General features: G+C 36.5%; 1 protein-coding gene and 1 non-coding gene across 12 annotated transcripts in view; one reads left to right on the top strand and one right to left on the bottom strand.

Moving 5' to 3' along the window:
* The window catches only part of HECTD1 (HECT domain E3 ubiquitin protein ligase 1), a 111,962-nt gene that overhangs the window by 66,661 nt on the left and 19,078 nt on the right, over positions 1–26,223 (top strand). For 8 of the 11 annotated variants that reach the window (XM_058429242.1, XM_058429241.1, XM_032180197.2 and 5 more), the window contains exons 17-29: positions 401–547; positions 2,756–2,850; positions 4,717–4,822; positions 7,821–7,955; positions 8,875–9,014; positions 9,295–9,618; positions 11,065–11,231; positions 11,326–11,502; positions 15,396–16,232; positions 16,840–17,061; positions 22,116–22,249; positions 23,644–23,766; positions 25,268–25,424. In XM_058429242.1, the coding sequence (XP_058285225.1) occupies positions 401–547; positions 2,756–2,850; positions 4,717–4,822; positions 7,821–7,955; positions 8,875–9,014; positions 9,295–9,618; positions 11,065–11,231; positions 11,326–11,502; positions 15,396–16,232; positions 16,840–17,061; positions 22,116–22,249; positions 23,644–23,766; positions 25,268–25,424 (2,764 nt within the window). The remainder of the gene's footprint in view (positions 1–400; positions 548–2,755; positions 2,851–4,716; positions 4,823–7,820; positions 7,956–8,874; positions 9,015–9,294; positions 9,619–11,064; positions 11,232–11,325; positions 11,503–15,395; positions 16,233–16,839; positions 17,062–22,115; positions 22,250–23,643; positions 23,767–25,267; positions 25,425–26,223) is intronic. The other 3 variants (XM_058429244.1, XM_058429243.1, XM_058429246.1) reach the window with 3 other exon arrangements.
* Positions 1,639–1,741, bottom strand: LOC116456377 (U6 spliceosomal RNA). The gene has a single exon (XR_004244618.1). It is a non-coding gene; the product is annotated as a U6 spliceosomal RNA (small nuclear RNA).

The following is a 26,223-nucleotide window of genomic DNA, read 5'->3' as shown; positions in this document are numbered from 1 at the left end:
GCTTTATGAGGTGAGAATGGTTTTTATACTTATGATTGAAAACAAACCAGAAGGACAATTTCTAGACACATGAAAATCAGATTTCGGTATCCATATAATTTAATCACACATAGCCATGCTTATTCATTTACATATTGTCTATGACTACTTTGGTGCTACAGGGGCATGGTTGAATAGCTGTGACGTAGACTATATGGCCTGCAAAGCCTAAAATGTTTGCACTGGGCCCTTTACGAAAACGTTTGCTGGCCTCTGGTAGACATAATTTGCGTTAATAATTTGAACTTTTAATTTTGCTTAATATCTAAATTATTGTCATGATAATTGATGTTCTGATAAGTTATTTTAAGAGCTATGTTTATGTTTTTGATTGTCTTCATTAAATTTTTTTTTCTTTTAGTGTATTGAGAGTGAGAACACTTGGAGAGATTTAATGAAGACAGCTTTAGAAAACCTAATTGTACTTTTGAAGGATGAAAACACAATTTCACCATATGAAATGTGTAGCAGTGGCTTGGTACAAGCACTTCTTACTGTGTTAAACAATGTAAGTTTATCAAGTAGTAAAGAACAAAAATATAGTTTTAAAAATTATTTGTAGTTACTCCTTCAGTAGCGTGGTTTTTAGTTTGTTAAGAAATATTTAAAAGCTGAATGATGTTAATATTTCTAATTTCTTCAGCCTTTAAGTTTTATGATTAGTTTGAGCCAAATGAATTAAATAATTGTTTATTTGATTTCTAAGTTCCCAGTTATAATTTGCTAAAGGTTTTGTTGACTAAAAACACTTCAGTCTTATTTGTTATTATTCACTGCTCTGATTTTTACATAAGTTATATAAAATAGAATATGTCTGTAGACCTTAAGTACCCAAGTTATATGCATAATATATGAACAATGAAAGTTTAGGAAGTTTATGATGGAAGGAACTCTCCACAGGGCTTGTTTTCCAAAGAAAAGTATTGTTTGGAGGAGGAAAGTTTTAAGCCTACCTAAGCATATCCTAAAGCTGTTCAAAAATAACTCAGACTTAGTCTTGTGGATGGAAATGTAGTGCTCGAGTCACATTCTGCTTAAAGTTATAACAAATACAGATGAGTTAAAAGGAAAAAAAAAGTTTAGGAAGTTTATTTGAAGATTTGATAAATATTTGCTAATAACCTTATATATTTTTTCGATTTAAGAATGTCTCTTTATTGTGATAGAACTTTTTTCCTTTGTTTATATATTTATTTATTTTTGAGACAGAGTCTCGCTTTGTTGCCCAGGCTGGAGTGCAGTGGTGCAGTCCTGACTCACTGCAGCCTCTGCCTCCTGGGCTCAAGTGATCTCCTGCCTTAGCCTCCTGAGTAGCTGGAATTAGTAGTGTATACATTTTAGTCTATGTAGCTGGGATTACAGGCACCTGCCACCACGCCTGGCTAATTTTTGTATTTTTAGTAGAGATGAGGTTTTGTCATGTTGGCCAGGTTGGTTTTGCACTCCTGACCTCAAGTGACCTGCCTGCCTTTGCCTCCCAAGTGCTGGGATTACAGGCATGAGCCACTGCACCTAGCTCTTTTTTCCTTTATTTTAACGAAAGAATTATTTTCATTTCAGTTCTACTTAGTTTTATTTAATTAATTAATTTATATTTTTAAAAATTTGGAATGCTTCACGAATTTGTGTGTCATGCTTGTACAGAGGACATACTAATTTTCTCTGTATCATTTCTGTTTTGGTATACATGCTGCTGAAACGTGGACTACTCAGTTCTTTTTAGTGTGTGTGCATGTGTGTATGTGCACATGCCTGTGCGTGTGCATCTGTGTGTTCGCCACGATGCCTAGGCTGGACACAAGCGATCTGCCTTCCTTGACCTCCCAAGGTGCTAGGATTACAGGTGTGAGCCACTGTGCCTGGCCAGAGTTGATTTCTTGATCTTAATCATTGTATGTGCTGATGCACTCTTAAGATTTACTTTAGGCTGGGCGTGGTGGCTCATGCCTGTAATCCTAGCACTCTGGGAGGCTGAGGTGGGCAGAACACTTGAGGTCAGGAGTACAAGACCAGCCTGGCCAACATGGTGAAACCCTATCTCTATTAAAAATACGAAAAAAAATTAGCCGGGCATGTTGGCATGCACCTGTAGTCCCACCTACTCTTCTGTAATTCTGAGGCAGGAGAATTGCTTGAGCCTGGGAGGCGAGGTTGCAGTGAGCCAAGATAGCACCACTGTATTCCAGCCTGGGTGACAGAGTGAGACTCTGTCTCAAAAAAAAAAAAAAAAAAAATTTTCACTGGAACTTCAATGAGTCCCTTAGTCCCTTCATAAACTTTACTATTTGCATTTATTCCCATTTATTATAGTGATATATCACATTATATCACTTAGTAATCTATGAAATAGTTTTGATGTACCAGTTTTTTCCAATACTTATTAAAGTAAATAGTACTGTTAAAATGGAAAATGTTCATTCCTATATTAATACAATCTGAAACCATCTGGCATACTTGGGGAAACACTGATTTTGCAGCATAATTGGTGAGTACATTATAACATTGAAGAAGAAAAATATTTTATATGTTAGCCATGGCCTACTAGTCACATACTAAAAATAATTTTAATTGGAAGATGAAATGATGAATGATTTTATTCACATTGTAGTGATCATTGTATAACAATATGTTAACATTTGTCTCTTAGTTTTTGATAAATTTCAGTAAGATCCTTAAATTATTTTTTTTTGGACTTTATACTTTTTGTTTTCTTTAGAGCATGGATTTGGATATGAAACAAGATTGTAGTCAACTGGTAGAAAGAATAAATGTTTTTAAAACTGCCTTTAGTGAAAATGAAGATGATGAAAGGTAAAATCTCAAATTTCTTTGAATTTGATGTTTGTAATGTTTACACAGTTGGTATACTTCCTCTAAAATAAGTCTAGTATAACATTTATGCCCACAAAAGAAACTCTTATTTAACAAGAAAGTAACATATTATACATGTATAATAAGAGGAAAATTTTTCAAGTTTTTTTAATCTAATGGAATAAAAAGAAACACTGAAATTACATGTCTGGTATGAATGCAGCTGATCACTTAGTTTACTTATTCATGATAATTATTATTTTGTAAATTCAGTCAAGGTTTTGCTCTGTTGCCCAGGCTGGAGTACAGTGATGTCATCTTGGCTCACTGCAGCCTCAACCTCCTGGGCTCAAGCATTTCTCCTGTCTTGGCTGCCCAATGTGTTGGGATTACAGGCATGAACCACCGTTCCTGGCCTGATCACTTAGTTTAAATTACATGTCTGTTTAAGATAGTTGAAAATTTGAACACTGATGAAATGTTTGATAATATTAAGTAATAATTGTTCTTTTTAAAAGTGGAATACTGTTTTTTTAAAAAAATAATTCTTTTGTTAGATTTATATACAAAGACTATCTCTGGATGAAATGATAAGCTCTTTAGTATTTTTTCAAAATATATAAGAAGGAGTAGGCCAGACATGGTGGCTCATGCCTGTAATCTCAGGACTTTGGGAGGCTGAGGTGGGTGGATCACTTGAGGTCAGGAGTTCGAGACCAGCCTGGCCAACATGGCAAAAACCCATTTCTACTAAAAATACAAAAGTTAGTTGGGCCTGGTGGTGGGCATCTTTAATCTCAGCTACTCGGGAGGCTGAGGCAGGAGAATCCCTTGAACCCTGGAGGCAGAGGTTGCAGTGAGCTGAGATTGCGCCACTGTACTCCAGCCTAGGTGACAGAGTGAGACTCTATCTCAAAAAAAAAAAAAAAAAGGAGAGAACTGGATGGAGATTGGGCATTAGTAGCTAATTGCTAAAGCTGGGTTGATGAACGTTCATTATATTATTCTGTGTACATTTGAATAGGATTGTACTTGTAAAATAACAAGCTATACAATTTATTCAGATAATTGTGTTAATTTCAAATTTCATTTTTAATGAGTGCATATTATATCTGTGGATTTATAATAATGTATTGAAGTATTACTGTGTTTTAGCTCTTTGCAAACTATTACTAATACTCAAATATACTAGTCTCAATGGAAACATCTTTTTGTGTAAATTCCGTAAGTGGTAATACTGTGTTACAGGTTATAGATTTTTTTTTTTTTTTTTTAAGAGATGGAGTCTTGCTGTGTTGCTGAGGCTGGAGTCCAGTGGCTATTTACAGGTGCCATAATTTTGCACTACAGCCTCAAACTCCTGGGCTCAAGCAATTCTCTTTTCTCAGCTTCCCTTTTAGCTGGGACTCCAGCATATACCACCTTGCCCAGCTCTGCAAGACGATTTTTAAAAGTTCTTGATTCGAATTTACACATTGTTTTCTGGAAGTGTCATCGCAGTTTCACTCTAATAATGAGAAAGTATATGTTGTGATACCCTAGCCATCAAATATTTTTTCAAAACTTTGTTGCTTTATATTCTTTTTTATCAAGTATTATCCAATAAAATTATTTAAACTTTAAAAATAAATCATACATCTACTTTAAATATAATTAAGTTTTTATTAGAAAAATGAAATGTTTTATTCTTAAGTGAAGGAAATTGAGTTGTGAGAGTATTTCTACTCAGACATAATCTAATACAAAAATTAAACTTTGTAGTCATGAAAAAGTAGGGGTATATATTGAAGTTGATCACCATATTTTCTGCATGAACATTTACATGTAGTTATACAAAAGCTCTTAATAATAATTATTTCTTCACAGTCGACCAGCAGTTGCATTAATTCAAAAGTTAATAGCTGTACTAGAATCTATTGAACGTCTACCTCTCCATTTGTATGATACACCAGGATCCACATATAACCTCCAGGTAACCATAAAAAATCGAGTAGCTAGTATTGCTGAATGCATCTAGGAACAGTGTGACACTTTTCTTTAAAAAGATTATTTTCTTTCACATCGGATTAAAATAAAAATGATTCTACTTAATCTTTAAAGATTTTAGTTTATATGCCATTTGATCTTAATGACTTGAAGTCTGTTTTGTTTCATCAAATCACCGGAAAATGATGCATTCATTTAATATTTGTTAAAAGAATTATATTTCGTAGCTCATAAGTGGCAAAAGGTATCAGTGGAAAAAGCTGAGAAAAGGGTTCCTCTTATTCTATGATTATGAGTCAGTTCTGTCTTAGTCCATTTGGGCTGCTGTAACAAAATTCCTGTCAACTTAATAAACAGAAATTCATTGCTCACAATACTGGCGTCTGGGAAGTCCAAGATCAAGGTGCCAGCAGATTTGGTGTCTCATGAGGGCCTATTCCTCTTAGATGGAACCTTCTAGCTGTGTCCTCACATTGTAGAAGGGATGAACAAGATCTCTCAGGCCTCTTCTATAAGGACACTAATCCCATTCATGAGGGCAGAGCCCTCCCAAAAGTTCCACCGTCCAACACCACTGCACTGGGGATTAAGTTTTAACAAATGAATTTTTCAGGGACACAAACATTCAGACCATGGCGGCAAGTCCCTTCCTTATCACTATATTGTAAACATAAGAAAAAAAGTCAAGATATTTTAAGCACAATTTTTTTCAGGTCTTTATGTCAGTGGTTAGAGTCAGATTGCCCAAGTCTTCACTATTCCTATCAATCACATGGTTTCATAGCCTGTTTCTTTTCCTTCCCTCCTCCTCCCCATACAGATATATATATATTTTACTAATACATTTTACTAATATCCTAGCCCAGAACTTTATCACTTTTTTTGTGGGTTTTTTAGTGTTTCCTAGCAAGGCCTTCTGCTTTGAATTTTGCCTTTATCTAAACTGTTCTGCATTCTACTGCATGGAATAGTTTCTTTTGAATAATAGCCTTTAATGAGTGACTGAGGATCTACATATGCCAAAGCAATGCAAAGCTAACAAAACTTGCCATACCTCTGAGAACCCAATACCGTTATCAGTGCCACTAGACTCCCAAACTAGAGTACTTATCTAGGGAGTTTTACAGTGCAGTAGTTGCACCTGATACTCTATATGTAAAAGATGTGGAGGGCTACTTTGTGCTTTGTTTCAGACAGAATAACAGGAGTAAGGGGGACTGTTTGTTCCATCGTTTTTAAGCTTTATTCCTGGTAAGTGGATGAGTTGGAGATAAGTCTCAAAGACAGTGCACCGATGCCTTTTATTATGCATTTTTCACTTCAGGAGATTGTGAGAGGAAGGCCAGGAATGTGCTCTCTGGTAATTTTGCTGTCTAAAACTACCGAAATGCATATATAAATCTTTAATTGTTTTTATAGGAATTAGTTAAGATTTATACAGAAATGAATCTACCTAAAATTGCTAGTCCTGTGCTTGTTGCTTACTAAAATGTATTGGATTAAAAACTATTTTGCATCTTTTAAAGCTTATTAGCCTTTGATAATACAGGTTGAGTATTCCTTATCCAAAATGCTTGGAACCAGAAGTGTTTTGGATTTTATAATATTTGTTACCGATTCAGCATTCCTAGTCCAAAATATGAAATGCTCCAGTGAGCATTTGAGCATCATGTCAGTGCTCAGAAAGTTTCAGATTTTGGAGCATTTCAAGATTCCAGATTTGTAGATTAGGGATACTTATCCTGTAGAATATATTCTAGCAGAGTAAGCTAATTAGCTACCTTTCAAAAACTTACCTGGAAAATTGTGAGTTATAAGTCACTTTGATTAAGAAGTTTTATAAGTTTAAACTGTGTATATTTGAAGTTGTTTAGAAGTTCTAGGAAGTTAACTTTTGTCTTTTACTTGATAGCCACTGTAACTTACTCAGTGGCCCTTTTATAAAAGAATCTTTCCTGTTGGATTGTTTTCTTTTTTTTCTTTTTTTCTTTTCGAGACTGTGTCCCAGTCTCAGCTGACCCTCCCACCTTAGCCTCCCCAATACCTGCGACTACAGGCATGCATGCCTGGCTAATTTTTTGTTTGTTTTAATATGTAGAGATGAGGTCTCACTGTGTTGCCCAGGCCAGTCTTGAACTCCTAGGCACAAGCAATTGATCCTCTTGCCTCAGACTCCCAAAGTGCTAGGATTACAGGTCTGAGCCACTGTGCCTGGCCTAAAGAATGTTTAATAGGCTGGGTGTGGTGTCTCACGCCTGTAATCCCAGCAGTTTGGGAGGCCGAGGTGGGCAGATCACCTGAGGTGAGGAGTTTGAGACCAGCCTGGACAACATAGTGAAACCCGTCTCTACTAAAAATACAAAAATTAGTCGGGCATGGTGGCATGTACGTGTTATCCCAGCTACTCAGGAGGCTGAGGTAGGAGAATCGCGTGAAGCCGGGAGGCAGAGGTTCCAGTAAGCCGAGATCACTCCACTGCACTCCAGCCTGGACAACAGGAGCAAGACTCCCATCTCAAAAAAAAAAAAAAAGGCCGGATGTGGTGGCTCATGCCTGTAATCCCAGCACATTGAGAGGCCAAGGGTGGATCACGAGGTCAGGAGATCAAGACCATCCTGGCTAACAAGGTGAAACCTTGTCTTTACCAAAAAATACAAAAAATTAGCCGGGCGTGGTGGCAGGCACCTGTAGTCCCAGCTACTCAGGAGGCTGAGGCAGGAGAATGGCGTGAACCAGGGAGGCGGAGCTTGCAGTGAACCCAGATCGCGCCACTGCACTCCAGCCTGGGCAACAGAGTGAGACTCTGTCTCAAAAAAAAAAAAAAAAAAAAGGAATCTTTAATAGAAAACAGACATTTGTTCGTAGTTCCATTATGTTTATAGTTAATAAATCCAAATCTCAGTTGTTTTAGGGTATATCTTTTTGTACAATTCTGAGACAGAAACCAAGACGTTTTCCAAAGTATTTTGATCGTTTTTGTGTAGATACTTACAAGGAGATTACGGTTTCGGTTGGAACGTGCACCTGGTGAAACTGCATTGATTGACAGGACTGGCAGAATGTTGAAGATGGAACCTTTGGCTACAGTTGAATCTCTGGAACAGTACCTTTTGAAAATGGTGAGCTTCTGGCAAGGGCACGGTGAAATAAGCATTCTGAGCTGTGGTTTAGCCTTTAGAACAATAATTTGGGAAGTATATATCCAGAGTTATGGTAATACAGTTTGGCCCAGTAATTCCATTTTAGAACTGATTTCTACATGAAGATGTTTATTATAATTTTGTAATATTGAAATAGTAAACAAAAACCTTAATTCCAATCAATAAATTAATGTTAAATAGATTATTCATATTAAAAATTTAAATTTAAATTTAATTGACAAATGTGGATAATTATTTCTATTAATTTGAATATCATATAGCCATAAAAATGTATAAAAACTAATGATAACAGAAAAATGTTTTTGTACAGTATGATCAAGAATTTGTTTTATCCTATCCATGGAAATAATAAACTAAAGAAATACTCTGTGATTGTTAATAGTGAGGTGCTTTGATTGTGGGACTTTTTATTTTTCTTTATATTTTTAAATGAGCATTTGTTTTTTGTTTTTTGTTTTTGTTTTTGTTGTTGTTTTGAGACAGAGTCTCGCTCTGTTGCCAGGCTGGAGTGCAGTGGCGCCATCGCGGCTCACTGCAACCTCCGCCTCCCAGGTTCAAGTGATTCTCCTGCCTCAGCCTCCCGAGTAGCTGAGACTACAGGCGCCTGCCACCATGCCTGGCTAATTTTTGTATTTTTAGTAGAAACAGGGTTTCACCATGTTGGCCAGGATGGTCTCCATCTCTTGACCTCATGATCTACCCACCTTGGCCTCCCAAAGTGCTGGGATTACAGGCGTGAGCCACCGCACCCGGCCTAAATGAGCATTTGTTATAATAAAAGAAAACAATTCACATTAAAGAGATAGTAAAAAAGTAGGTAACATGCTTGAAAACAGCATTATTAAGGTGACTGTCTTTCATATTTTCTTTGGTTTAGGTAGCAAAACAGTGGTATGATTTTGACCGATCTTCATTTGTTTTTGTTCGAAAATTAAGAGAAGGACAAAATTTTATATTTCGGCACCAGCATGATTTTGATGAAAATGGAATCATTTACTGGATTGGAACAAATGCAAAGTAAGTCAGTCATTTTACTTTAAGCTGGAGTGACCATATTCACTTGGTAAAAGAATTCTAGGAAGTAGAATAAAATTGTTAGCACTCTGAATATTCTGTGGTTTAAGGAATTTTGACTTGTAGGTAGAAGTTAAGATTATCCAAATTACTTTTTATGAGAAAAAAATGTCTAAATTGCTAATTCTAGAATTGTACTTAATATAATTTTATATTTAAAACCTTGTGCAAATGCAATTATCTTAACATTGTTCTTTGCTAATTTTTCTTTATTTTTGTATAGAACTGCTTATGAATGGGTAAATCCAGCTGCCTATGGACTTGTAGTAGTAACGTCATCAGAAGGAAGAAATCTACCTTATGGCCGCTTAGAAGACATACTAAGTCGTGATAATTCAGCTTTAAATTGTCATAGCAATGATGATAAGAATGCCTGGTTTGCCATAGATCTGGGTCTCTGGGTGATACCATCAGCATATACACTTCGTCATGCTCGTGGTTATGGAAGGTCTGCACTGAGAAATTGGGTTTTCCAGGTATCCAAAGATGGACAGAACTGGACTTCTTTGTATACCCATGTTGATGACTGCAGTCTCAATGAACCAGGGTTAGTTGAGGAATCTTTGCAAATTGGAAAACTCACTTAAAGAGCTTTGTTTATTTTTATAATTTTATACTCTAGAGCTCTCTTCTTTGTGAAATATTGAAGCAAAATTTTCTTTCTAAAAAATCACTTGATACTTTAGGCATTAAAAGTTTGAAACACTGACTTTACTAAAACTTTGTCAAAAGGTTTAGTTTAAATAATAGAAAGCCGAGCTGAGTATTTTACACTCTATCTTAGCCAAAAGGCTGAGATGCTGTGAATATTTATTTTAAAAATTGGTATAGGCGGGTGGATCATGAGGTCAGGAGATCGAGACCATCCTGGCTAACACGGTGAAACCCCGTCTCTACTAAAATACAAAAAATTAGCCGGGCGTGGTGGCAGGCGCCTGTAGTCCCAGCTACTCGGGAGGCTGAGGCAAGAGAATGGCGTCAACTTGGGAGGCGGAGCTTGCAGTGAGCTGAGATTGTGCCACTGCACTCCAGCCTAGGTGACACAGCAAGACTCCGTCTCAAAAAAAAAAAAAAAATTGGTATATAGCTGTATATACATACACACACACACACACATACACACACATATATGCATACACACAGCACACTAATGGAAACAAGTGAAATACGCTTTCCATAAACTCTCCATATAATCACGTAATACTTAGGAATGTTCAACATATTAGCAGTGGCTATTGCTGGTTATAGAATTAAGACTGACTTAAAATGTTTTTATTTTTATCCTTAAATTTTATGTATTGAATTAGTTTTTAAAAGACAAGTCAGTAACTTCTAAAAAATTGGTTCTACTAAATTTTATTCATACATTTTGGCACATATCAGGGGGTAGATTATGTACCTAAATTGCATTTGGCATTTGATATGGTATGAGAGGAGCTTTTTAACATTAGGATTAATAGGTGATGTTTTCACCCCTTTCATGCTTTAAAGACAAAATATTAATACGTTATTTAAAACTTTGCAAAAAATGTTTTTAAGTCCGTTTTTCCATCATAAGAAAATTTCTCCTACTCTTTGTAAACCATTCTTTTTTTTTTTTTTTAAAGGAGAATGGGGTCTTGTTATGTTGGCTGCTTTCTAACTTCTGAGCTCAAGTGATTGCCCTCACCTCAGCCACCCAAGTAGCTGAGACAACAGGAGCACACCACTGCACCCAGCGTTTTGTCTTTTATCTTTGAATTATATTAATCATAAATCATTAATGTTATGAGTCAAATCAATAGCGTGCATTTAAACGTTTCATTTTTAACTTGTTTTCTTGACTACTTTTTTTCCTTTGATTTCTTGATTCTTGTAATGAACTGTTGAGTTAATATGAAAGTTCGTTTATTTTTTCTGCAGGTCTCTGTTATATAAAAAATCTTCCCCATCTTGAATTTCTTTTTCATCTGTTTTAAAATATTACATAATTTTTTCTCTAACATATTAACAGGTCAACTGCAACTTGGCCTCTTGATCCACCAAAGGATGAGAAACAAGGGTGGAGACATGTGAGAATTAAACAGATGGGGAAAAATGCCAGTGGACAAACACACTACCTCTCATTATCTGGATTCGAACTTTATGGCACTGTAAATGGAGTATGTGAAGATCAGCTAGGTAAAGAGATGATACGAGGCTTTTCTAACTTACTAAAACAATTACTTTTGTAAAAACTGATTTGGTTTTTATTTCCCCAATTTCTACCTGACAGGGAAAGCAGCTAAAGAAGCAGAAGCTAATCTTAGACGGCAGAGACGTCTAGTACGCTCCCAGGTTCTGAAATACATGGTTCCAGGAGCTCGTGTTATCAGAGGCCTGGACTGGAAATGGCGAGATCAAGATGGCAGCCCACAGGGAGAAGGCACTGTCACAGGAGAACTACACAATGGTGAGTAGGTGCTCAGCACTTTTGTGTAGAAAATGGGTAGTTAAATTTTTTCTTTTAAGATAATTTATAAATTGCATAAATGTATGAGCACTGTTTAGAAGAACTGTTGATATCACATTACAAATGGAAAAAATGTAAAGAAAATAAGGGAAAATTTTAAGTTCTTGGGTTTTGACTAGAAACTTACTGGTAATATTTTGGAAGTGATCAAGCCTAGTGTAAGTTGAGTATCTTCAAGACACACTTCTGGTTTTTTCCCCTAGTTTATTTTCAAGCTTACTGTGAGTTTTATTTTAATTTCTTATGTTTTTCTTTATCTTTTTAGTCTCACAGGAATCACACCGTAATTTTTACGGTATCATAAATCATGTAGAAGAAAAAGGATTAACATTTTTACTATTTTTTAATAACGCATGGAACAAGAAACATTATAATAACCTAATAATATATTATAATATATATGTTATGTAATATAATATATATTATAATATTATTAATATTATAACAATATGGTATTTATAATACAATATATATGTTATTATATAATGTAATATAATAACATATAATAATCTGTTAGTCGATTATTATTATTTCAAAATGTTTCTCAGCCTACCTGCTTTTTGGGGAGGAGTTTATCATGTTTTCTAAATATTGCTGTGTGAATCAAGTTTCTTTGATGCTGCACAGTTTAGCAAAGTCATCCACTTAATAAATTGCTATTAACTTTAAAGCAATTATAGTGGCTAATTGTTTTCTTCAAACTATAAGACTGATTTATTAGCAGATAATTTGCCTAAACAGCAGTGGGTTTGTTTTCATCAATTTTGTATCAGTTTTTAGCATTAAAAAAAGTAAAATGTTTATATTCTCAGCTTACACCACATATATATATATGTTTTGTTTTTTTTTTTTTTTTTTTTTTTTTTTTTTTTGAGTGAGAGTCTCGCTCTTGTTTCCCAGGCTGGAGTGCAATGGCGCGATATCAGCTCACTGCAACCTCTGCCTCCCGGGTTCAAGTGATTCTACTATCTCAGCCTCCCGACTAGCTAGGATTACAGGCATGGGGGCCACCCATGCCTGGCCAATTTTGTATTTTTGGTAGAGACAGGGTTTCTCCATGTTGGTCAGGCTGGTCTCAAACTCCTGACCTCAGGTGATCCACCCGCCTCGGCCTCCCGAAGAGCTGGGATTACAGGCGTGAGCCACTGCACCCGGCAACTTACACCACATATTTAAAGAGCTAGAATAAATGTGACAGTACTTACGAGAATGACTGACATTTAATTTCATGTTTTATGTGGTAAAGACATTTATTTATTCAAATAAACCCTTTGACTATATTGCTTTTAAGATTCTATTCCTTGAATTATTTTACTGCCAAATGTATTTATGTAGTATCGTACCCTAATTGCAAATCATTGTAATCAAAACAGGTTTACAGCAACCTAAAATTCATAAGTACCAGTAATAGTTGAGACATCAGTAGTGCCATTCAACTCAGAAAATTTCAAATTTTCTTTTTAGGCATCTTGATGATAACTTATTAAAAAGTTGTTATTCTATTTCCTGTAATTGTTTTGGCCTTGATGTATGTGGCTTGATAAGAAGGGGCTAGTTAGAGATGTGTGAATGCAGTTCTTTTTTCTCAGGATGGAGTCAACTGAAGCAATTGCATAGGGAAATTAGAATCTTTTCTTTTTCGCCAAGATACAATGGCACAACAGTTTTAATACAACCACCAATCTTCACAAAATAATTTTAATACTTTGTGCCTGGACTAGCAGCATCTTGCACTGTGACATTCCTATACATACATAAGCATTTTATTGAAGTACAAATGTTAAAAGCAGAGTAACTTAAGCAATTGCCTATACAAAGGTAAATAGACACCGTAGGTTATTTTTCTTCTTGATTCATTTTTGCTGCATAGTAAGTTGCAATTACATGTCAGTATAATGTTACTGATCTATAAAATATATCTGAACTGTGAGGTATGGCACCTCCCTATGAGAGAGTGCTAACAGGTACATCTGAATATTTTGAGTGTGTGTTTTGTTTGTTTGTTTTAGCTGCCACAGATGGGAAAAACAAAATCACCTAGCCTAAAAATTTCAGAGTTTAGCTTTCAAGAAAGGCCTATTTTTGCTAATCTGACAAATGTAGAAATTTAGTTTTGCCTAATCAACATGGCCATTCCCATCAAGTTAATGCCTTTGATTCTCTATGTCAGAGAGGGTTCTTAGCTTTCAAATACTTAAGCCAACCATTTGTAATGATGGATAGTCATTACTGACTCTATTTTTTTTTTTGGTCTATCTTTTGGGTGTAAAAGGAGTTGAGAGAATATGTTTTTTGGGCCAATAAATACAATACAAAAGTTACTTTTATTTGAGATTGGGCTGTTTTTGAACCTTTTCCTTTTCTCACACATTTCTGTGTAGCAGAAGAGATAGTTAAATGTTGGTTCTTCAGAGATTATTTCAGCATACAGAAAAAAATAGAGGCAATTGAAAAATCTCATCTAAGCTACTTACATAGATTTGGGGCAGTCACTTTTCCTTTCAAAGAACACATATGCAGATAATCCCCACAGGTAATTCAATATTATTTCCCTTTGAGTGCCATCATAAACATATGAACTTGGTGTATGTGTAGGTGGGCATCTGGGTGTGTGGATGGGTGTGTATGTGAGCTTGGGTCCCTTTTATGTATGGGTAAGAACTTTATAAAGGCTTGTTATGCTTTTAAAAAAATGGTTTTTATGTCTTATGTTTTTCCCTGAAATAGTTAGCTTATTACACTAAGATTGTAAAATTTCTATTAATTTGCTTTTAATAGACAATTTTTTTTTTTTTTTGCTTTTGGAAGTTAATTACCTTTTTAAAAAAAGAATGTCATTTTTCTACTACAAGTAAATATATAGATTGAATATCATTGTGCTCGTTAGTTTCTGTACATGTTGTTAGCTTTAGCAGATAGTTTCTAATAAAAGAGCTCAGTATGCTCTTTAAATTTTTTTTAGAATTTTCTGTTTATTCAAATTTATTGAACTTAATTATTTAATATAAGAGAACCAAGGAACCACTTAACTTTGAGAACACAACCGAAATGCTAACTTTAGTGTTTTATTTGAGCCAGTGACCTAAAATTTCTATGGTAATATATGAATATTTTGAGAGGTTAGCCCAAATTAATGGTAAGAAATTAATGGTAAGCTGGCATGTTTTTCTAGAAAAAAAATTTGACCACACATAATTATATTTAGCAATTTTAAAACTTTTACCTAGATTCTGTTTACTTGCTGAAGTGGCAGTATTTTACCATGTATATCAATCTTTTAAAATTTTTAAAACAGTTCTTCCATTTAAGAAGTAACCAAGCCAGGTGCAGTGGCTCACATCTGTAATCCCAGCTACTCCAGAGGCTGAGGTGGGAGGATCGTTTAAGCCCAGGAGTTCAAGATTAGCATGGGCAACACAAGACCTCATCTCTAAAAATCAAATAATTTTAAAAATGAAATATAACCCAGTAAGATTTAAACATGACCCTTACATTGCTTTTAAATGTCATAGATTGAATAGTTCAGAAATAAGGGAAATAAAAGGAAGAATTTTAAACATTTCCTAGAAACCTTGTATACAGTACATATTTCTTGTCCTTAAAAATATTGTTATCATGAGAGTTAAATAATATAGACTTTCAGATAGCTAGTCATATAGTCAAATAATTGAGTCCAAAAATTTACATATATTTTAGTTGGCAGACCTTGATTGACTATAGAAATTCAGAAAAGGACAGCACTGATGAAAAGCTGATCCCGTATTGTGGAGCTACTGTCTGACACGCTCCTATCTGCTTTCTGCTGGGTCTCACAAACTCCTGTCCCTTTCCAGGCTGGATTGATGTCACCTGGGATGCTGGTGGCTCAAACTCTTACCGTATGGGCGCAGAAGGAAAATTTGACCTCAAGCTTGCACCAGGGTACGACCCTGATACAGTGGCATCACCCAAACCTGTTTCATCCACTGTTTCAGGCACAACGCAATCATGGAGCAGCTTGGTGAAAAACAACTGTCCAGACAAGACATCTGCTGCTGCAGGCTCCTCAAGTAGAAAAGGAAGCAGCAGTTCTGTGTGTAGCGTGGCCAGTAGCAGCGACATCAGCTTGGGTTCGACCAAAACGGAACGGAGATCAGAAATTGTAATGGAACACAGTATAGTTTCAGGAGCTGATGTCCATGAACCAATTGTTGTTCTTTCATCTGCTGAAAACGTCCCTCAAACAGAAGTAGGGTCATCTTCCAGTGCAAGCACCAGCACCTTAACAGCGGAAACGGGAAGTGAAAATGCTGAAAGGAAGTTAGGCCCTGATAGTTCTGTTCGTACTCCTGGGGAGTCTAGTGCAATATCCATGGGAATTGTCAGTGTTAGTTCTCCTGATGTTAGTTCAGTATCTGAATTAACTAATAAAGAAGCAGCTTCACAACGACCTCTTAGCTCTTCAGCAAGTAACAGACTGTCAGTGAGTTCTTTGTTGGCTGCTGGGGCCCCTATGAGCTCTAGTGCAAGTGTACCTAACCTGTCCTCAAGAGAAACATCTAGCTTGGAGAGTTTTGTAAGGAGAGTGGCAAACATAGCACGGACTAATGCCACGAACAACATGAATCTAAGCCGAAGCAGCAGTGATAACAACACTAATACTTTGGGGAGGAATGTGATGAGCACAGCAAGTAAGTGAGCTTTTCCTTCTGGAACCCAATGCTTTTTCCACTTGGAGGGATGCAAAATAGGGTCTCTTGTTCTGGCTGCAGTTTTTAACTAGATCATTAACCATGTTAGATAAAGCTACATCAAATTTAGCACTTCAGGAATATGAAGTTAAGTTCTCTAGAATAATATTTTCAGAATTCAGACTAGGTGTGATAAAGAACCTCTTATTCTAGAAGGATAAAACAATACTTCTGATTTTCACTCCTTTATGATACATCGTTAAGCAAAGTTGCATGAGGAAATAGATGACTATTAAATATTATCATAGTGCAGTGAAACCAAAGCATCATACGAGTATAGCTTTCGTTTAGACTCTACATTGATCTTAGCTTTTGAAAGTTAAATTCCAATTTAAGCTGCTAACAGGTCAAAGTAATTATATAATAGTGCTATAAAAAGAATTTTTAGTTGGATTTCAGTTGGGTTCCCAAAGTTGTTGCTTTTCAGGAACCATTTTATTATTAGTGTGTTTTATGACCTCACTCTTTAAAAAATAAAAAACTTGGTTTTTCTGAGGTTTCTACAATCTCACCTATTTGTACTGATTTGTTTCATTTTTGTCTTTAGCTTCTCCTCTTATGGGTGCTCAGAGTTTCCCTAATTTGACCACACCTGGTACTACATCAACAGTGACTATGTCAACGTCCAGTGTTACTAGCAGCAGCAATGTAGCTACAGCAACAACAGTTTTATCAGTTGGTCAATCATTAAGTAATACTTTAACCACCAGCCTCACATCAACTTCCAGTGAGAGTGACACAGGTCAGGAAGCAGAATATTCCTTATATGGTAAGTTGTAATTTAAAATGAAAGTATTTAGATGCTTTCATAATGATGCTTTTATTATGTTTTCTCCTGATATTTTAAACTTTTGTTTAAAGAGAATTATTCTCTCTTTTTATAAATATGAAATCTTTGGGCCAGGCACAGTAGCTCACGCCTGTAATCCCAGCACTTTGGGAGGCCGAGGCGGGTGGATCAGTTGAGGTCAGGAGTTCGAGACCAGCGTGACCAACATGGTAAAACCCCATCTCTACTAAAAATACAAAAGAAAATTATCCAGGCGTGGTGGTGCATGCCTGTAATCCCAGCTACTTAGGAGGCTGAGGCAGAAGAATTGCTTGAACCCAGGAGCCGGAGGTTACAGTGAGCAGAGATCGTGCCATTGCACTCCAGCCTGGGCAACAAGAGCGAAACTCCTTCTCAAAAAAAAAAAAAAAAAAAAAAACACAAATAAATACAGAATCTTTATATATAATATGAAAAAACTCAGTAATACAAGAGACTATTAAAAAATTACTTGGGGCCGGGTGCAGTTGTTCACGCCTATAATCCTAGCACTTTGGGAGGCCAAGGAGGGTGGGTCACTTGAGGTCAGGAGTTCGAAACCAGCCTGGCCAACATAGTGAAACCCTGTCTCTAGTAAAAATACAAAAAAATTAGCTGGGCGTGGTGGCGGTTGCCTGTAATCCCAGCTACTGTGGAGGCTGAGGCAGGAGAATTGCTTGAACCCGGGAGGTGGGGGTTGCAGTGAGCCGAGATCACACCACTGCACTCCAGCCTGGGTGACAGAGCAAGACCCCGTCTCAAAAAAAAAAAAATAAATAAAAATTATTGGGTCAGAAGTGGTGGCTTGCGTCTATAATCCCAGCACTTTGGGATGCCAAGGTGGGAGGATCACTTCAGGCTCAGGAACTCAAGACCAGTCTGGGCAACATAGACCCCCATCTTTACCACCCCTACATCCCCCAAATTAGCCAGGTGTGATGTCATGCTACTCAGAAGGCTGAAGTGAGAGGATTACTTGAGCCCTGAAGTTCAAGGCCCCAGTGAGCTGTGATCATGCCACTGCACTCCAACCTCAGTGACAGGGCTAGACCTTATCTCTGAAAAAATATTTTTTAAAAAATTGCAATTATCTGATTATACAAGAAGTAGATCTAGGAACTTTATGTGTCATTTTTTTTTTTGTCTTTTGTCACAAAAGAAGTTTTAATGGAAGAACCATAAAGCTATTTGGCACTCTTATCACTAAAAGAAGAAGTGTAATAGATTCATAAGCTTGTAAAGGGATATTCCTTGTATGCTGTTATCACAGTCTTTTGGAAATAATTCCTTAGTTAGGTAACACATGATTCTTGCAAATTAAATTTTATTTGGAAAGTTCAGTAACAGCCTTATGGTTTCCATGCTATAATCAAAGAGATGTATTTGATTCAGTTAAGATAGAATCTATGTTTCTATTTCTCTTATTTTATCTTATTAGAAAAGTAATGCTCTGTATAGAAACTAGAAGAAAATTAAAATCATCTACCTATCACAGACAACCAGTGTTAATCATTTGATGTACATCATTTGATGTATGTTTTTTGTTTTTTTAACATAAAAGGATTATATCCTTTTCAGCCAGCTGTTTTCACTCAATACATTGTGAAAATATTTTCACATATGTTGCATGGGTTTCTATAACATTTGAAATGACTGCCAAATATTTCACTGTATGATCATTTAATATTATTATCAATTTTGTATATTTAAGTTATAACTTTTCCATTACCATAAACATCATTATGAATGAGCTTTCTTGAACTGTATTTTAGTATATTTCCTTAGGATAAATGCCTAAAATAATAATTACTGAATTGCTTTCCAAAAACATTGCACTCCATCCCGATTGTTTTGGAATACTCTTTACCATATATCCTTGATCATACTGCCTGTTTTTCTTTAAAAAAAAAAAAATTGGGAGTAATTTTAAAGACAAAGTTTATATGAAGACACATTTTTAAAGTGTTATTTTGTGTATACCTCATTTTCATGTTTTCTTCATTTTTGTGAGAATATAGCCTCTCCTAATTCATAGCAAGAATTTGATATGATGTTCCATAGTTTTAAGAAAGTCATTATATTTCTGTTTCTGCTTTTCCTATTAAACGTGTATGTAGCAAAATGATGATTACACCAAAGTGTTATAAATTCATTGCATAAACTGTTTTCTGATTTATTATTTCTCGTGGTGGCCCTGTGCCCCTTTCTACTCATTTGTTATTATGTTAACTTCAAGCATTAGTTCTTGGTCATGGGAAGTTTAAGATGATTGTGGGTAGGAAAGAGTAAACTGGCCGGGTGTTGTGGCTCACGCCTGTAATCCTAGCTCTTTGAGAGGCTGAAGCGGGCAGATTGCCTGAGGTCAGGAGTGTGAGACCAGCCTGGGCAACATGGTGAAACCCTCTTTCCTAAAGTACAAAAAATTAGCCAGGTGTGGTGGCCCACTCCTACAGTCCTAACTGCATAGGAGGCTAAGGCACCAGAATCATTTGAACCTGGGAGGCGGAGGTTGCGTTGAGCCAAGATTGTGCCATTTGCATTCCAGACTGGGCAACAGAGCAAGACTCTGTCTCAAAAAAAAAAAAAAGTTAGAACTACTGATTGACTTTTAAATTTTGTTGTTAGGTTTCACTAGCCTTAAAAAAATTTATTGTTGGCCGGGCACGGTGGCTCGCGCCTATAATCCCAGCACTTTGGGAGGCCGAGGCGGGCAGATCACAAGGTCAGGAGTTCGAGACCAGCCTGGCCAATATGGCGAAACCCGTCTCTACTAAAAAATACAAAAACTAGCCAGGTGTGGTGGCGGACGCCTATAGTCCCAGCTACTCAGGAGGCTGAGGCAGGAGAATCTCTTTAACCCGGAAGGTGCAGGTTACAGTGAGCCAAGATTGTGCCATTGCACTCCAGCCTGGGCGACAGAGCGAGACTCCATCTCAAAAAAAAAAAAAAAAAATTATTGTTAGATGATGAAAAAAATTAATATAATTTTTATTTTAGATTCAGGGGATATATGTGCAGGTTTGTCACGGGTATATTGTGTGATGCTGAGGTTTGGACTTCTATTGATCTTATCACTCAAATGGTGAACATAGTACCCAATAGGAATTTTCAGCCCTTGCCCACTCTTGCACTCCTTTTGGAGTCGCTAGTGTCTACTGTTCCCATCTTGATGTCCATGTGTACCCAAGGTTTAGCTCCTACTTATAAGTGAGAACATATGATAGAAGATTTTCTTTTTTATATTCTTAAAGCTGGTAGACACTTTAAGACTGCTGGGGTGAAGGATCAGAGTAACATCAGTTTATACCACTTGTGTATGCCGTGCAAACTTTTACTGTGTTTTGTGGTTTTTCTCTTACTACAGGCATGAAGTACTATACCATGTTGTGTTTTGAGAGACATTTTATTCTATGATGTGGTCAATTTTGTGAAATACAGAACTTTTTAATGCTGGTAAAAAAGGGAAGATGAGCAAAAAAAAGGACATCAGTCCGTTGTAACATATCGGAGATAGAATTTCAATATATGAAGTTATATTATGTTCCTTAAAAGATAAATCAAAGTGGAATTGGTTTATTTTGTGTACCACCACATCATGTTAATCACAACCAGTTCCTAAATTGCAGGTGGCTTCTTACAAGTGTTAAAGGGTAACATAGTTTATCAAATTTAAGATGCTGTTGATTGTTAAGACACACCATTTTTTTTCTGTTACTAAAGTTAAAAATGTTGCAATTTAATTCTGACTTGCCATTGTTTGTAAGATACATTCTGATTTCAAAGCATTACAATGTTTTAAAAATGTAGACCTTTCAACCTGAGAAGGTTAATAACAACAAAAAAATGTGGACCCTTAGAAACTAATGAAATACAATGGCAGGCCTCTTCTACTGACCATCCAATAAAAGGCACTGAATATTTAGTCCTCTGTAATTATTGGACTAAAAACCATTTGGTTCAGTGGTCTGCAGGTGTAAGTTTCTGAGTAATTATAAATTGTCTTCTGGATGTTCTTTAGGAATATAAAGTATTTGTTTTTTATCCTTTGTGCAATTCTGATATTATATTTGACAATTTTTTCCAGATCCAGTAAAAACTTCTGTTTTAATCCCTTTAGTCCTCTTTTTTTCAGTTTTTATGAAGAACAGTTTGTCAGCATCTTCATTTATGCAGGACAATGTAATTTGACCCAGTCTCCATCGAAGGCAAGAGATTGTAAGAAGGAAGGAGATAAAAATGATTCAAGTTATTTTGAACTTCCTTATGTGTTAGATAATATGGATAACATGAAAGATGCCATAGTAAATATTCCATAGTAAATAGGCATTATCTTAAATAGTCATTGTTTTTAAGTAACCTACCAGGTCACTTATCTAATCCCTATTTTTCACTGATTGACTTAATTCTGTTTTTCCTCATAAGATCTTTTACAGGTTATATTTATATATTCATTTGTTTACTTGTTAAATGTGTCTCTCCCTGTGAGCTTCATGGGGACTCAGACCATGTCTTCTTTGTTTACAACTTTATATACCTGGTGCCTAACACCGTTCTTGGCACATAGTATATGCTTACTAGGTATTTGTTGGAGGAATGAATAACTCCAAAGTGTTCTCTTTTCTACCATGTTCTGCTTCCTGTGACTTATTCAGATAATGATGATAGGGGTTTTTTTGGGTTTTGTTTTTGTTTTTTGTTTTGAGACGGAGTCTCAGAGTCTCGCACTGTCACCCGGGCTGGTGTAAAGGTTTGTTTTTTTGGTTATTGTTTTTTTAAATAGTTCCACATGGTTATCCTTTTATATTATGATTTTGTAATTCAGGTTTAGTTTATGGTTGTCCTTTATCACTTGTTTTTGTCATGCTTGTGTCTGTGCTCATCTTGTATGTGGTGGCAGAATGCAACGCTTGTCCCTTTTGAATTTTACTTTTGTTTTGTAAAAACCTAAAATGCAAAGTTCCTTTGTTATGCTTTCTTAATTGTGTTGATATAAGGTTGTGGGTTTTGTTTTCAAGATTTCCTTGATAGCTGCCGTGCCAGTACTCTGTTGGCTGAGCTCGATGATGATGAGGACTTGCCTGAGCCGGATGAAGAAGATGATGAGAATGAAGATGACAATCAGGAGGACCAAGAATACGAGGAGGTTATGGTAGAGAGAGTACCCCATTCTCTTTACAAAGATAGGATGTTAATAATTGAAATGAAGAAAGGAAGAGCTAAGTCATAATCAAACTTCGAAGCAAGGAAATGTGGCACCAGTATAAAAAATGTAGTTAATTAAGAAAAGCAGTTTTAATCTGAGCATTTATGATTCTCCACTTAGAGAAAATAAGTTGCTTATATTTGAAAAATTATAGAATGTCACATGATGTTTTAACAGGCTTAAAAGGGTGTGAAATTAGGCTGGGTATAGGGCTCATGCCTGTAGTCCCACACTTTGACACTTGTAGTCCTGGCTACTTGGGAGGCTGAGGTAAAAAATCACTTGGGTCCAGGAGTTGCAGGCTGCAGTGAGCTATAATTGCGTCACTGCACTCCAACCTGAGCCACAGAATGACACCAACACACACACACGTACACACGTGTATGAACTTAGTGCAGTGGCTCGTACTGCCGTGAGCTATAATTGCATCACTGCACTCCAGCCTGAGCCACAGAATGACACACACACACACACACACACACACACACACACAAAGCCAGTGCAGTGGTTCGTGCTGCAGTGAGCTATAATTGTGTCACTGCACTCCAGCCTGAGCCACAGAATCACACACACACACACACACACACGTGTGTGTATGAACTTAGCCAGTGCAGTGGCTCGTGCTGCAGTTAGCTATAATTGCATCACTGCACTCCAGCCTGAGCCACAGAATGAGACCCTGACACACACACACACACAGACACACACACACACACTGTATGAACTTACCCAGTGCAGTGGCTCGTGCTTGTAATCCCAGCTACTCAAGAGGCTGAAGTGGCCCAGGAGTTTGTTTTTTAGTACCTATGGTTTTGCAAGCAGGGTCCATCTGTTTTTTCATTAGTTGTCACATGAAGGAATAAAGTAGAGGCATTAAAAAAAAATAATTTGCCCTTATCATCAGAGTTAAGTGGAAGAGTGAGGACCCAAGCATAGGCAATGTGATCCAGAACTCTCAATATTTAACAACTAGGATTGTCTTCTAATTGAAAATTGTGCCTAAAAAATACCCTTTATTGTAACTAACTGTAAATTTAAAATTTCTCTTTATAAAATGTTACTAGATTTCAAAAAAATTGATGAGTTTTAATGGAGTAAAGAAATTTAAAAAATGCTTTTAGTATACGGTTGCTAAGAAAACACAGTACTTACGAAGGAGGTTAGTATAAAATGCATGATGAATTTAAAACATTGAACTCAACTTTTCTGAAGTTGGCTAATGAAAAAGTTTTCAGTGACACTTTTGTTAATAGGGGTTAATATATTCAGGTCATGGCTGAAAGGGGGCATATATGGGTCAAATAATTAGACATGTATCTCTTGGGATTGTTTTATTTTAGATTCTGAGACGCCCATCCCTGCAACGTCGAGCTGGCTCCCGCTCTGATGTAACGCATCATGCTGTTACCTCGCAGCTACCACAGGTACCTGCTGGAGCAGGGAGCCGACCTATTGGGGAGCAGGTAATATCTTCATGTTTATCTTCCCTACCATATGTATATTTTTCCCTTTTATAGTAAAGCACCAACCTAAATGCCTACAAAAATGTGCAGTGTGGAAGGGGTGAGAGGAGGGAGCTACCGAACAGTTACACAAAGAAACTTCCCCTACTGCTTGGGTTTCATATTCCATATAGAATCCATGATTGCTGTGACATAATGCATGCAGGAGTTTAATGCTTGAAACCCTTTTACGTTGCTTTGGGTAATAGTAAGCATACATTAAAATGGTTAATGTATAGTATCTAAGATTTGTAGTTTTAGTAGTAGATGCAGTAGTAGTAGTTTATTAATAGCTGACACTTACTGATCACTAACTAAGTGCTAGAGTTGTTTTTGTTTTTGAGACAGGATTTCGCTTCATTGCCCAGGCTGTTCTTGAACTCTTGGGCTCAAGCAATCCACCTGCCTTGGCATGAGCCACTGTGCCTGGCCAGCATAATTCTTAATACTTTATGTATATCAACTAATTCTTTCCAACAACCTTTTTAGGGTTATTATTAGCCCAATTTTCAGATGAAGTAATTGCTACAAGTCATACATGTAATAGTAGTTTTGGTTCCAGGATGCAAACCCATTCTGGAACTAGAGCTGTCAAATGTCAGTTTGTTTCAGTTAAGTGTTTAAACCAAACTGTGGATGTGCACATGTGTACTTACATGCTATCTGCCTCATAGTAATTTAAAGCAGCTCCCCAACATTTTATTTGGTATGTAAGTAATTCAGTACAAAATGTAATTTACATTTTAAAAACCAACTTATTTTAAAATAATTATAGGTTCATAGGAGGTTGCAAAAATACTCCAGAGAGGTCTTATGTGCCCTTTACCTAATTTTTCCCATTGGCTAGTTTCATATTACCTAATTTTAGTACAGTAACAAATCCAGGAAATTGAGGATGTTTGTGAATGGTTACCTTTTTTTTTTTTTTTTTTGAGACAGAGTCTCACTCTGTCTCCCGGGGTGGAGTGCAGAGTGTAGTGGCACGATCTTGGCTCACTGCAACCTCCGCCTCCCAGGTTCAAGCGATTCTCCTGCCTCAGCCTCCCGAGTAGCTGGGATTACAGGCGCCCACCACTATGCCCAGTTAATTTTTTGTATTTTTAGTAGAGATGGGATTTCACCATGTGTTGGCCACGCTGGTCTCGAACTCCTGACCTTGTGATTCACCTGCCTCAGCCTCCCAAAGTGTTGGGATTACAGGCTTGAGCCACCGCGCCTGGCCATGAATGGTTATCACTTGGTGAAATGTGTAGATTTGTATAAGCATCACTGATGCAACTTACTTTGGATAAACTGAAATGATTAAGAAATGTATGCATCTATACATGTTTAGGCTAGCTCATTTTGGGTTTAAGAAATATGGCTAAGGAAATGCAGTAGTTCTAAATAACTAACACATTGCTTTTGCAGCAATGAAATTTTGCATCTTATTATGTTTGTGTGTGAAATTTTATTTTGATAGGAAGAAGAAGAGTACGAAACTAAAGGAGGACGCCGGAGAACATGGGATGATGATTATGTGCTAAAGAGACAGTTTTCTGCATTGGTTCCTGCTTTTGATCCTAGACCTGGTCGTACTAATGTCCAGCAGACAACTGATCTAGAAATACCACCCCCAGGTACAGAATGTTTGGTTTTGTGATTTAATTTTAATACATACAAAATCAGATATGAAAAGTAAGGTGCTGCTTGTGTATGCACATTATTAAAATTTTTTTTTTAGTTTTGTGTATGCAGGTTATAACAAAATTTTTTTAGTCAGCCACAAATTCTTTAAAAAGTTTTACTTTTTAAGAAGTTTTTTTAAAGGAGCAAATTACAAATTATTTCAAATTTTAAAAACCAACATGTGTTTTGTATTTGTGCAATTTTTAAGGCAAAGTCCTATTTAAAGGTGGGAAATTTTTATTGTATTTTTTACTGGATCAAAATTCCTAAGGATTATCCTCTCAGTTTTGAAAGGCTATCCAGTGGTTACAGTTATGCCCTCGAGTCAGTTGGCCTGGGTGACAACTGTATCCCTTACAAAACTCTATTTTAAATTGTGGTAGGCATACTAATTGCTCCCCAAAATCATTCAGGTTCTAACCTATGGAACTTATGATATACTATCAAAGCAGACAAAAGAGACTTTGGAGATGTAATTAGGGATCTTGAGAAGGGGAGATAATCCTGGATCATCCAAGTGGACACAGTGTAATCACAAGAGGCAGGAGTCAGAGAAGAACATGTGACTAAAGAAACAGGAGTCAGAGTGACGACAAGCAGTGAGCCAAGGAATGTGGGCAGCCCCTAGATGCTAGAAAAGGCAAGGGAACAGATTCTTCTCTAGAGCCTCTAGAAAGAATGAAGCCCTGCAAATCCATTTTAGGCATTCGACCTCTAGAACTGTGAGATAATAAATTTGTGGTAGTTTTT

Source organism: Hylobates moloch, unplaced genomic scaffold (genome assembly GCF_009828535.3).
Source record: "Hylobates moloch isolate HMO894 unplaced genomic scaffold, HMol_V3 SCAFFOLD_16, whole genome shotgun sequence".
Taxonomy (NCBI): Eukaryota; Metazoa; Chordata; class Mammalia; order Primates; family Hylobatidae; genus Hylobates; species Hylobates moloch.
The sequence above is the reverse complement of the archived record's forward strand: the minus strand, read 5'-3'. Positions and strand labels throughout refer to the sequence as shown.